The sequence below is a fragment of the Brienomyrus brachyistius genome, chromosome 5 (genome assembly GCF_023856365.1).
Source record: "Brienomyrus brachyistius isolate T26 chromosome 5, BBRACH_0.4, whole genome shotgun sequence".
Lineage (NCBI taxonomy): Eukaryota > Metazoa > Chordata > Actinopteri > Osteoglossiformes > Mormyridae > Brienomyrus > Brienomyrus brachyistius.
The window spans coordinates 2,606,870-2,619,791 of NC_064537.1; the positions used below are offsets into that span (position 1 = coordinate 2,606,870).

The 12,922-nt window shown below is 49.9% G+C and overlaps 1 protein-coding gene across 4 annotated transcripts in view; it reads right to left on the reverse strand.

Annotated features, from left to right (window-relative positions):
* The window catches only part of LOC125742592 (rho GTPase-activating protein 44-like), a 46,350-nt gene that overhangs the window by 2,139 nt on the left and 31,289 nt on the right, over window positions 1-12,922 (reverse strand). Inside the window, exons 13-21 of one of the 4 annotated variants that reach the window (XM_049014717.1) lie at window positions 12,774-12,854; window positions 11,368-11,481; window positions 10,122-10,213; window positions 9,570-9,747; window positions 8,012-8,029; window positions 7,150-7,341; window positions 4,693-5,115; window positions 3,299-3,432; window positions 1,576-1,959 (exon numbers count right to left, since the gene is read on the reverse strand). In XM_049014717.1, coding sequence (XP_048870674.1) covers window positions 1,576-1,959; window positions 3,299-3,432; window positions 4,693-5,115; window positions 7,150-7,341; window positions 8,012-8,029; window positions 9,570-9,747; window positions 10,122-10,213; window positions 11,368-11,481; window positions 12,774-12,854 — 1,616 coding nt within the window. The remainder of the gene's footprint in view (window positions 1-1,575; window positions 1,960-3,298; window positions 3,433-4,692; window positions 5,116-7,149; window positions 7,342-8,011; window positions 8,030-9,569; window positions 9,748-10,121; window positions 10,214-11,367; window positions 11,482-12,773; window positions 12,855-12,922) is intronic. The other 3 variants (XM_049014718.1, XM_049014719.1, XM_049014720.1) reach the window with 3 other exon arrangements.

Sequence of the window (12,922 nt, forward strand, 5' to 3'; positions counted from 1 at the left end):
GTGCTTTTCACAGATGAGAGCAGGTTCACCCTGAGCACATGTGACAGACGTAAAAGGGTCTGGAGAAGCCATGGAGAACGTTATGCTGCCTGCAGCATTGTTCAGCATGACCGGTTTGGTGGTGGATCAGTGATGGTCTGGGGAGGCATATCCATGGAGGGACGCTCAGACCTCTACAGGCTAGACAACGGCACCTTGACAACCATTAGGTATCGGGATGAAATCCTTGAACCCACTGTCGGACTTTACGCTGGTGCAGTGGGTCCCGGGTTCCTCCTGGTGCACGACATGTGGTCGAGAGTATGCAGGCAGATCCTGGAGGTTGAAGGAACTGCTACCATTGACTGGCCCCCACTCTCGCCGTTATGTTTCGGTCCATCAGACACCACCAGGTTGCACCTCAGACTGTCTGGGAGCTCAGTGGTGCCCTGGTCCAGATCTGGGAGAAGATCCCCCAGGACACCATCCATCGTCTCATTAGGAGCAGCCCCCACGTTGTCAGGCATGTATACAAAATGGACTAGCCTGCCACATCACTTTTTCACATTGATTTTTCATTCAATTAATTAATTCAGCCTCTGTAGTATGATGATTTTCATTTCCATTAACGATGTGGCTTCCTATCGTTCATTACACATTTCCCAGTCAGTATAGATACCCAGCATGACGTGTTTTCAGAGTGTTCCTTTAATTTTTTTGAGCAGTGTATTTCACAGGAACTTACGTGAAGGGCGTTCTGCTAAGGACTGAGAGAACTACACCAGGGAGGATTGTGGGTATGATGACATCACCGGGGTGTTCACAGAATGGATAAGGCCACACTGATGCAGTTCAATTGGGGTGGGGTGGTTTAGGAGGGGCAGAGACTGCAGTGGCTTCGGGGGCGGGGCTTCCCGATGGCGTGTAGAGAGGTGGGGGGCCAGGGGGTCGTGGGGGGGGGGGGGAGGTGGACCTGACTACGAGGGTGTTTGAGGTGGGTGAGGGTGAGTAGCCAGGCAGGGCTAACGTGGGGGGTGGGACTGGATGGTGCAGAAATGTAGGGACTGGGGGGGGGGGGGGGGAGGTCTTCCAGAAGCGGTGACGGTAACGACAGCGACAGTGGTGCTGTGTGGAAACGCGGCAGGTCCAAAAAGCCATGCATCATTGGCCCGGGTCTGGCCCACATGCAAGGGACCATGCCAACGGGGGTTAGTACTGGACTGCACACGCCGCACACACACACACACACACACACACACACACACACACACACACACACATATATATAGAGAAAGAGAGCGAGACATATGTGGTCCATGTATACAGGTATATATATATACAGACAGCACCCTGTTAGCCAAGGAGCCATACAGTGTCGTCAGTCCAGCTTACCCTACATGTCCCCCTCACCTCTAGCCCACACTCACAGCCTGGCCTCATACCGCTGCAGGTGCACAATAATAATAATCATCAATCAACGGAGAATGACTTCAACAGCTGCAATCTACCATGGGACAGTCTCTTGAACACTAGGGGGCGCTCAAGAAAGAGGAACGTGCAGTGGGCCGTCTGGAACCACCATGGAGATGGGCTCACCTGTGGACATGCTCTCCCCGGAGGACAGTCCGTCCAGCAGGCCGTGCTCCAAGGACTGGGGACTGGAGCCGGGGGCGGTGGGCGGCTGTGGTGGGGGGGGCAGGCTAGGCCGCTGCCGGGGCTTGGCCGCGGCCCGGGATTTGGTGAGCGTGCCGCTCAGTGAGGGAGGTGAGGACAGGGAGGTGGGCGTGCCTGGGGTAGCCTGACCCGGGGAGGAGACGGTGGCGTAGCTCTGGGGGTATCCGAAGCCGTAAGGGGAGGGCGTGTTGGGAGGGGTGGGGGACAAGCTGACCGGGGACGGCTGCCCCGTAGACTGATCGGACACTGCCCCCGACGGGCAGAACGGTACTTTGGGAGGGACTGGGACCAGCTTCCGACATACTGCTGCCAGACGGAGAGAGAGGAGGAGAGAGAGCGTGAGAGGCAGGCTGGGGGGGGCGCGGGGGCAGAGAGTAGTAGACATAGGTAATCCAGATCCAGAGAGCAAAAGTCCAGACCAAGAATTTGTTTCAACCAGCCAGTTGAATAATCTGTGTCTGTGACTCTTTATAATGAACTGGCTGGTTGAAACTAAATCTTGTTTGTACTTTCTGGACCTGAATTGCCTACCTGTGGAGAGTAGCATATGCTGCTCTCCCACCGCCACCAGGAACCGAGCCGTACCACAAAGGGATGGTTTTCCACGGTAAATTCTGTGAGCCGTAACCGCACTGACAAGCCCTGCTTACTAGCAGGACCAAGAGCGTGAGCAGACCAAGCTGACTGCATCACCACCCATCAGATACTGGGCAAAACGAATGGAGATACTGGTGTTCTGAGCATGGATTATCGAAGGAAAAAGTGTATATTCTACATATTATTCATTATTAGTAGTATTGCACATTGCATTCCCAATAATTTGGAACTTGAAAATTTCCAACCTCCTACTTAAAGTACAGCTAAATGGAATAGATTCGTAATGCAAATTTATGTAAGCGAATGCTAATTCCGCTAGCATTTGATGCTAACATTTGGAAAATTTGGAAATTTGCACATCGTAAATCACGATGCACACCATGTGAACCGTAAAGAAGAATCTCTTCAGTTTTACGCCACTGTCACTCCCAAGCCTGACTACACCCTTACCAAGCTGACCCTTCTGCAGTGGAAAACCAACGCGAGCTGGAACCAACGCTATAACTAATCCCTCTTCGGAGTACGGCTCGGGTACGGTTCGGTTCCTGTACGTCAGTGGAAAAGCGCCAATAGACTTTATTAGGGGAAGAGCCGCCAGAGTAAGAGGGGGGATCGGCCATATTAACCACTGACGTCTCAGCCGACTGACATCTCAGCCGACTGACATCTCAGCCGACTGACATCCACGCGAGCAGAAGGAGAGCCTTATGTTTAATTCATTAGGGCTGTTCTGGGCCTGTGTGAGGCTCACTAGCAAGCTGTCCATTAAGGAGAAGGAGCAGGATGGATAGGGAGAGTGGGGCAGAGAGGGAAGGAGAGCAGAGGGAGGAGGGGGGAGTGGAGCAGGGGTTGGGAGGCGCGGCGAGCAGACGGCATGTGGGCCGACGCCCTCAGCCGGGAGCGCCGTTGCCGTGCAGACGGACACTGCTAAAGCAGCTCAATAAACCGGAGACGGGGCCTCCAGATCGGCTCGGCGCCGGCCCACAGCAGCACCGGCTCGCTCAGGAGGGCACAGGAGTATGGGTGAGGAAACCTGATTGGCTGATACCTTTGCGCAAGGTGTGAGGGCTCTGCTCAGTGGTCAGCTGTGCCTGCCCGCTACTGGCTGCATTACCACTGGGGCCCAGCCCCTGGATGCCTTTCTGGCCAATCGAAGGAGAGAGCTCTTTGTTCTTCAGGGTACTGCAGGGGGGGAAAATAATCAGGCTGACCATAATTCCCAGCATCCTCTCTGTTCACCCCCCATCACAATGACTGTATCATGCCTCTCCTTCTCACCACATTCATCACACTAGTTACTATAATATAGACATTTTTCCACAATAATGTTATTTTTTGTAACACTGTTTTCAAATGGTGAGCACTAACTCCCTTTTCCTTGTCTGAACGATAGTGTTCTGGTGAGTGACTGTAGGCCTAATTTTATAAAAAAAAAATAGTCAATTCCATCCATCCATCCATCCATCCATCCATCGGTTTATCTTGGGATTGTAATGAATTCCTTTGATGTCACTTCCTCTCAGCATCTGCTTTCCATCTGTTTACCTTCCTGAAGACCTCACTGCTTAAATCTACACTTTCTGGGTTTCAATCCAGAATTTGTTATCTGAATCTAGATGGTTCCGCCCCACCAATGAGCAGAAGCAGATTCTTAGCAGCTGGAGGTCAGGAGGAATGCAGAAGAAGGTGTACGTACAACACCCTCGCACTGGCAACGGTAGGACATGTGGGCGCAGCCCCACGCTAACCTCGCTGGGATTTACTGGGCCGGAACACGGATCTGCTCGTGGTCACAACTCTCACCACAGACAGCGCAGAGTCGTCTTTGGGTCACGAGCCCAGGCACCACTGCATCGCATGTGCTTTTGGCGTATCAGAGTGCACGTGTGGCAGTGTGAACCAGCCGTGCCGAGCAGCTGGGAGGACTTTGGATCTGGAGGATCTGTGGATGGCGGGGGGGCTGATCCACGGCCTTTAGTCCTCGCGCATGCTAACAAACCAGCAATATATCCAGAACTCTCTGTGTCGAAATAAACAGCGAGTGACACAAGCAGGAGTCATCGCAGTGGATCACTGCCCCCCCCCCATCTACTGCAGCAGGCTCCAATGCCTCTCAGCAATAATAACACCCACGGTTGCCTGGCAACCCGTCACCCAGTGCCAGACTGCCAAATCCCTAGGGGCTCCCCCCGGAAATGGGGAAGATGTAGGGCTTGGTAAGCAAGCGCCAACCGTGACCTTATAAAGCCATCTGAACAATGTCAATGTCAGATATCAGTGCGTGGGCCCCCGAGTCAGCATGTAATGGAGTGGGATGAGTGTACAGAATGAAAATGAAAATGACATCGGCACGGCTTGAGGACCTCTGAAGAAGCTAAGCACCCTGAGCTGGTGGGGGGGGGCAGTGTGTTGGTTTTTGTGTTGGGGAGGGGGTTTAGTTACCTAGTCAGCTTGGCTCCTTGCTCTTTGACACAGGTGGCCCACGGTGGGGAGGTGGGTAGGGGACAGTTAGTGGGGTCTCTGGGGAGGGGGTCATGAGGAATTAACACAGGGGGGGCAGGTGCCACCTCAGGGATAGGGTCCTGCTCGGGGAGGGGCAGGGAGGTAGGTTTGGGGTTGGAGTTGATGTCAAGCTGCGGAGAGGGCGGGGGGGCGCCAGAGCAAGCCCAGTGGCAGGGGGGTGGGGAGAGTGCAGTAGGCACAGGGTACGCAAGGGGGGATGCTGGGACATAGGAATGCTGGGGGGCAGGGTCAGAGAAGGAGGCGGGGAAAGCAGAGGAATGGCTGGGAGGGGGCGGGCTTTCCTCCCCAGCGGGGGGGCGGGCGCAACGGGAATCCAACCACATGGACGACGCGTCAGCTCTGCTGGAAATTTTAAAGGTGAACAATAAAAGATAAAGAGAAACTGAGAAGGTGATCTGAGGCAGAGAACAGAGGTGGGTTTTTCTGCTCTTTTGGTCATAATTATTTATAGAAAAGGGGGGGGGGGGGAGCACACAGTACAAGCCGAGGGCTCGGCATCTGCACATCGTTGTTTACTTCTAATGTAAATGTGATTTAATGGAGGTGAAGGTACTTATTAAAAGTGAGGAGTTTCCTTTGAAAGGTGCTGGGGTTAGTGAGTCAGCCTGAGAAGGCGTTTCCTTTGTCAGTGGGGGCAGGGTTAATGGCTCATTCCGAGTGAGCTGGGGTTCTTTAACAGGGGTTGGGGGGTTAGTGGGGGACAGGCAGGCCAAATGCATAGGGAGGGGGAGCATGAGCACGGGAGATGGAGATGGGCAGCAAACGGAAAGGGGGCGAGGGTGCAGGAAGGGGGAGGGGTACGCTTAGCGATGTGCTGCAATAGGGCCTGTTGTCCAGACGAGGAAAAAAAAATCTTTTCAGAAACAAATTTGAAAGACGACACACTAAGCATACAAATGGCAGGATCCCAAGGCTGTGTGTTATTCACAAACAGAACCTCACCAAACCTTTAAATTAGTCTTTTCCATTCTGTGAAATCCACACAGACACTAACTGTACTAACTATAGCTCGTATGACATGTCTGCCAGATGTAGGATCAAAGAAAACAGGACAAGTGAACAGATGAGGAAGCCAGTCGCGCTGCCATCATGCTCCGTATGCACTCCTCCCGAAACACCATATCTCTGATGTCCGGCTACGATCCTACAGGCTAAACCTCATCTGAGGCATCAGTTCTCAGCTTCAGGGAGACGGAAAGGATGAATGGCTGTTCCCGCTAAATTGAGAAAACTATGCAGAAGCTAAGAAGTACTGCAACCCACACTAGCTTGATCCATGCTAACCTGCCTTACACTAGCTTCATCCACGCTAACCTGCCCTATGCTAACCCGATCCACGCTAACCTGCCCTATGCTAACCCGATCCATGCCAACCTGCCCTAAGCTAACCCGATCCATGCCAACCTGCCCTAAGCTAACCCGATCCATGCCAACCTGCCCTAAGCTAACCCGATCCATGCCAACCTGCCCTAAGCTAACCCGATCCATGCCAACCTGCCCTAAGCTAACCCGATCCATGCCAACCTGCCCTAAGCTAACCCGATCCACGCTAACCTGCCCTATGCTAACCCGATCCATGCCAACCTGCCCTAAGCTAACCCGATCCATGCCAACCTGCCCTAAGCTAACCCGATCCATGCCAACCTGCCCTAAGCTAACCCGATCCACGCCAACCTGCCCTAAGCTAACCCGATCCACGCCAACCTGCCCTAAGCTAACCCGATCCACGCCAACCTGCCCTAAACTAACTCGATCCATGCTAACCTGCCCTATTCTAATTCGATCTATGCTAACCTGCCCTATGCTAACCCGATCCACGCTAACCTGTCCTATGCTAACCCGATCCATGCTAACCTGCCCTATGCTAACCTGATTCACGCTAACTTGCCCTATGCTAGTTTGATTCATGCTAACCTGCCCTATGCTAGTTTGATTCATGCTAACCTGCCCTATTCTAATTCGACCTATGCTAACCTGCCTTATACTAGCTCGATCCACGCTAACCTGCCCTATGCTAACTCGAGAAATGTTAATGTATCCTACGCTAGCTTGACTCATGTTTACTTGACTCTGACCCAACAATATACCTGCTGGACACTGTGAAGACAATGGAGTAAGCAGGAGAGATGTCCAGACCATCTCCACAACATCAACAACAGCAACATCAATGACACTGGTGACAACACTAACAATGACCAACAACAACAGCAACAACTAAACAGAAAAAGAGACTTAATTTAGTAAAACAGGCAGTGGGGACAAAAAGAGAGACAGGTGACGATGGAAAGGCAAAGCTGTGTAGACCTTTATGGGAAGGGGGGGTAGATGGGGTGAGGCCAGAGCAGGCTGCTGGAAGAGGCCACGGCACAGCCTTACCTGGCCCGGTCGCTGCTAGCGGGGGTAGCGGCAGGGGAGGGGGTGGCAGAGAGCTCATCCGGCTGCTCAGGGATGAGCGAGTCGGTGGGCGGGGCGGGAGTCTGGGCTCCCGGAGGGGTGGAGGATGCCTTGCGTGCTGAGGAAGAGCCCCTGCGTGACACCCAAGACGTGTCCATCACCCGGACGCCCATGCTACAGTAAGACAGGGAGACACACCGGACCAGTCAGGTTACAGGAGGGTAGGGGGGTGGGCTCGGAGCAGTAGGGTGTAAGCTCCCACCCCCATTACTGCTTCTCTCTCATAGGCACTTCCATTAGCTTAGCTCCACTTAGAACTTCTTAATTGGCACCATGTATTAAAATGTGGTTATATGCATTGGATGCCAGTGCTAAAAGGACAAACAGGCAAGTACTCCATGAACGGCAAGAAAACCTGGTCTGTTGTCTACATCCAGAGGCTGGATATGCATCAACCGGACACGGGGGTCTATGACTGACAAGGCAGTGCACTGGCTTTGTGTCGGTACATCTCCACAACCACCTGCTGCATGACAATCTCATGTGAGCTCAGACAGCCAGGCCACCATAGGGCAGGCAGGGATTTACTCCGCCCTCTACATTCTTAATAGCCGTCCTGGTGTTTTTCGGGTGACTGGAGATGATGGAGGAATCAGCAGTTGAGATTCAGCACTGCAGAAGGGGGGGAGGAGGCACATGAAATGGGACAACTCCCTCCCCCAGCCCCCTGTTGAGGTGTCTTACTGCATATGCAGTCGGGGAGCATCATTAAGAGAACTGCACACAGAGAGAAGAGGGTGAGAGAGAGCCAAAGAGGAGGAAAAAGAAAGAAAACATACGGTACCTTTGTATTTTCCTAATGCTGCGTTAGTAGGACAAAAACATCAAGGGTGAAGATCAACGAGACTGCAAGTACATCTTAGCTCTATGTTCCCACGCTACACAGCAATAGCAGCGGCTGCCTTGAGGACAGGCTTTGAGCCAAGATGGCGGAGCATGACAGCAGGGATGGGGGGTGGGGCTGTGTAAAATGAAATTTGTGTTGAAAGGAGAGAGGACAGAGGTCCTGGGGGCGACCATAATGCCATCCCAGAGGAGGTTCTTGCACCTTCCCCTGCCAGAATCCAATTAGTGCTCCAATTATAGCAATTAGGACGGCATTCCCCAACAGACAAGAAAAAACCTTAAAATAAAACCACAGTTGGGGAGGATTGACTCCCTGCAGCACACAGTTCATCTGTCATCTGAGAAAATGAAGCCTAGCAAACCATATATGGCCATTGGAAAAATAAGAGGTAGTACGCTGACAATTTTACTCTGTCAAATGTGGGACTCCTACACCAAGAGATGCTACCACAACAGTGGCTGTGTCGTCACACTGCAGCCTGCAGCTGGATGTCATTTGGATCTCACTTGGAAACTACTCTCTAGTAAAAAGTCTAAAAACGGCTCGAAGATGCCAGGACGACCTGCACATGCTCGTCTGGTGTCCAATTCCACTGATGCATCGCCATTGAAAGCAAGGAGCAATAGGTTGTGCAAGGGGCTAGGAACTGGATGGTGTGAACACAAGGCTACAAACATGAAACCCCAGAAAAGTTCATCAGGAACATGTTAGAGCGATTATCTTGACTGCAAACATACGAGGTGCACTGTTAACCAAAGGTAATTGGGGATGTAAACAAGCCAAGCAAGCAAAAATATGGCCCGATAGGTATCCAATTTCCTCCTAATATTCTCCGTACAACATAAAAGCATCTGCGCAGAGCTTGCCTTTGGTATTCAGTGGTTGAAGGGCTAAGGACCTGTTTGCTGTCCTTGGCCGGCACAGTCTGCGTCAAGGCTGCTCAACCCCAAAACATCAGGTTATGAGAATCAAATGAAGAAGCTGAGACATGGTCCTCATGGAGTCCTTTGTGTTCCCCTCTCCCCTCACCCCAACCATCCCTGACGGATTCCAAGGGCAAGTAATTCTGTTTCTAAGATTTCAGAGACGATCAATTTAAACACCTCAAGAAGGTGGATCTTCTGATGTAGACTAACACCACTAACAACATATACACCCTGACCAGTCACTTCATAGTATGATAGCATCAGGAACTTGCTCTATTTATGGCATTGTGCATTATTTCAAAGCTAACTACTGCTCTCTCGAGGAACCATGTATTAAAATGGTAAGAACCTAATGGTATGGTTAGAGCCATACAGAAAAGCAGACTGATTAATGTTTGACTGTTGGATCAGAGGTCTTTCTATGTCTCTCATGCCATAACAGGTCAGTTGCATTATGGATATCTAAAGAGAACCGATATAGTGTTTGCGAGAGTAGGGATGATGTTTCTGGCACATGGATGATGGCTGGATGGTGGAGGATTGGAGTGGCGTAAAGATGAGAGTCTTACCCATCTTTCTTGTAAAACTCCAGCATCATGTTGTCAGTGGCGACGCTGAGGGGGCGTCGGCCTTGGTCGTGCTTGCGATCAGAGTGATCCATATCGGGCGAGGGCATGGAGCTGTAGTTGGCGTTGTGGTTGGTGTGGATGGGGCTGCCATAATTGCCTGTCACGTTGAACTCAATCTCTGGATGAGGAAGAAGAAGAGTGAAGAGCAAAAATTGCTTTTAAATGGCAAACAAAATCAGTTCTTAAAAATGTCAGTGCCGCTACAAAGCTAAACGAATGAATGAAAATATTCATTGTCACTGACCAAGTGCAATGAGATTGAGTATTGAACCGAAGAGTATATCTACAGAATGAATACAAAATCTATCCTAGTTAAAATGATTTTTACTTTTACATTTACTAGGGGCATCAGTAAATTCCATAAAACTATTCATTGTCGTCATGGTACAGTTACAGGAGATGCTTTATTCATGGCCTTTCCAAAGGCAGCAGTATTGAGGCCGAGTGGAAGGACAGCTAATTCCAAATGGCCACGGCTTAGGTCTCGCTCACCTCCAGGGAAGAACCAATCAGCATGCTGGATGATGGGCTCGATGATGCCCACGATCTGCAGGGACACCGTGGTCATCATCTCTGTGATGTTCCTGTGGGGGTTATTGCAATGTTATTTAGGTGTTACTGCAGTGTTATTATGACTATTACCCCTCCCTAAACACCGGAAACAATATTCTCCTAATTTCAAGCCCACTTCTGGGTTAACTTGGGGTAGGTAACACACTTTCACTGACTGGGGCATGATCACACATTTCTTTCAATATCATAAACTTAATTCATGGCAAATAAATAATTTCTTAAATATTTGTTTTGGCATTACATTCATCTCAATTTTAATGTACATTGTAAATATGTCAGATTTATGTGAAGTTTGTAATTTCAAAAGTTTGTAAAAGCAATGGTGGCAGTTTGTTTTGATCCCAGATATCTGATCACGAAAGTCTTGGCTACATGAAGATGATTAAATGGTGTAGTTGCAACATTCAGTTGGATAAAAAACCGAACGAATGTCACTATTTCCGGGCTCCTGCCATTGAATATGTAGGAGCTCTCATGTGTATGAATGAGCCATTCACACCTGGCCACACCCCCCCCCCCCTTTATGGTGCTGATGGGGATGTATCTGGATCGCGTTTCACCACTGCGTTGTTCATCTAATTACCATGCGAATGTGATTTGAATACGTGGAAATGCGGCTATTTATAATGCGAGTGCGGTGAGTGCAGCACTACACGCCCCTGATGCAGGTAAAACAAAGAAAGGTGACATGGTTTACGTTTTTGCCGATTTAACTTAATTTTAAAGACTTTAATACTTCCGACAATGAATGTTTTGAAAAGAAGACAGATTACGGATTTAGTCAACATGTTTCTTTCATGATTCTACATAAAGATTTAAGTGAGATATAAACTGAAATAGACATGAAAAATACGCTGCACCGTCGACGATGCGCTCATACCCGGAAGGTTAAGGGTTTATTATGTCATTTGAAAGAACAGCAAACTCCTTTCAAAATAGGAACTATATACTATATAAGTGGCTATATACTGTCCTTCCTTAAAACCTCATCAAACTGATCAGACTGGGATGTGCAAAGAAAACATTCAAAATCATGGGCAGAGCATCTTTACGTGGAGGAAACCACATGGCCTGCACTCGAGCAATGGGGGCATGTCACTGCCACCCGAACTGGCAGTGCCCCACTGGAGCTTACCCCACTGGAGCTTACCCCACTGGAGCTTACCCCTCAGCATGCGTCCACAGCAGGTTTGGTCCCAGCACGATGGCGATGTTCCCTGCTGTCATTTTATTCACATCCTGGTACTCACTCAGCTTGGCTAGGAATTTTATCAGGTATCTATCATGAAAGGACAAAAAAATCATGAGATGCCAGTTTCCCAGGATAACACAGGAATAAATAGCAGAGAGCATGTAATTGACCCAATTCCTTAGCTTAGTTCCAGCATTAGCAGGGACCAAATCAGCCCCAAACCCCCTACTCCCCTCAAACACACACTGTACTCCCACAATATCGGTAGGAACATGGCCCTACTCTCCATACCCAAATGTATGCCCTTGTGGTCACGGTGGGGGGGGGTGGAGTATATTGCATCTCATTCTGGATAGGTTAAATCCTGAACAGGATGCCAAACCATTAATGGTATGCACTCAGGCAAACAGAGAGCTAATTCAATTAACTGCATGTCTTTGGACTGTGTACCTAGAGAAAACCTGCACAACGTAGCAAAAGCGTGCAAACTGCACACATAGAGGGAGAATATACCTGCACGCATAGAGGGAGAATATACCTGCACGCACAGAGGGAGAATATACCTGCACGCACAGAGGGAGAATATACCTGCACGCACAGAGGGAGAATATACCTGCACGCACAGAGGGAGAATATACCTGCACGCACAGAGGGAGACTATACCTGCAGACATAGAGGGAGACTATACCTGCAGACATAGAGGGAGACTATACCTGCAGACATAGAGGGAGACTATACCTGCACGCATAGAGGGAGACTATACCTGCACGCATAGATGGAGAATATACCTGCACGCATAGAGGGAGAATATACCTGCACGCATAGAGGGAGAATATACCTGCAGACAGGGAAAGGTTTGGAATTGAAACTCAGGCAGAGTGAGACAACAGATCTACCCACAGAGAAGAAAAAATCCCAACAAACTCGTTCTGTAGGGCTCATGTTTAATCACTCAGTCATTCCTATTGAGCAAAATGTAGTGCGGTTCAGAGCTTGGATTAATATAACGTAGGTGTTGGGGAACACGGCCCGCGTTGCAGAGGAGGGAGCAGCTGGCTTGTCACAGAGCTGAGGCAGGTAGGCAGACAAGGATATGTTTGGTTCTTCCCTGATCCCAACCCATGACCGAGACGGAGCAATCCTGATACAGACAGGGCTAAGAACACAGCTGTCCAGCTCTTCACCATGATGGGTCCTCCGCTGGTCAGTTTTGCTGTTGTTTTGAGAACAGAGAGGATTCCCAACCAATTTCTCGAGACCTTTTCCGACTGATCCACTTTTTTCAAAGAGGTCACAGCGGATTACAAAGTTCTCGATGCCACTGACAAACTTTCTGTGGTAGAAGGTCAACAAAGGGGATGGAGAGAGTGGCGGTTCACCTGAAGTTGTTGCTGTTGGCTTTGGGAAGCTTCTCGCAGGCGGTGAGTAGAGCTTGGAGCCTCTTGTCTTGATCTTGAATGCTGTTGGGCAGAAAAACAATCTTAGTAAAATAATGCCAGCCTCCTCATCATGGAGACAGATGGTGCTT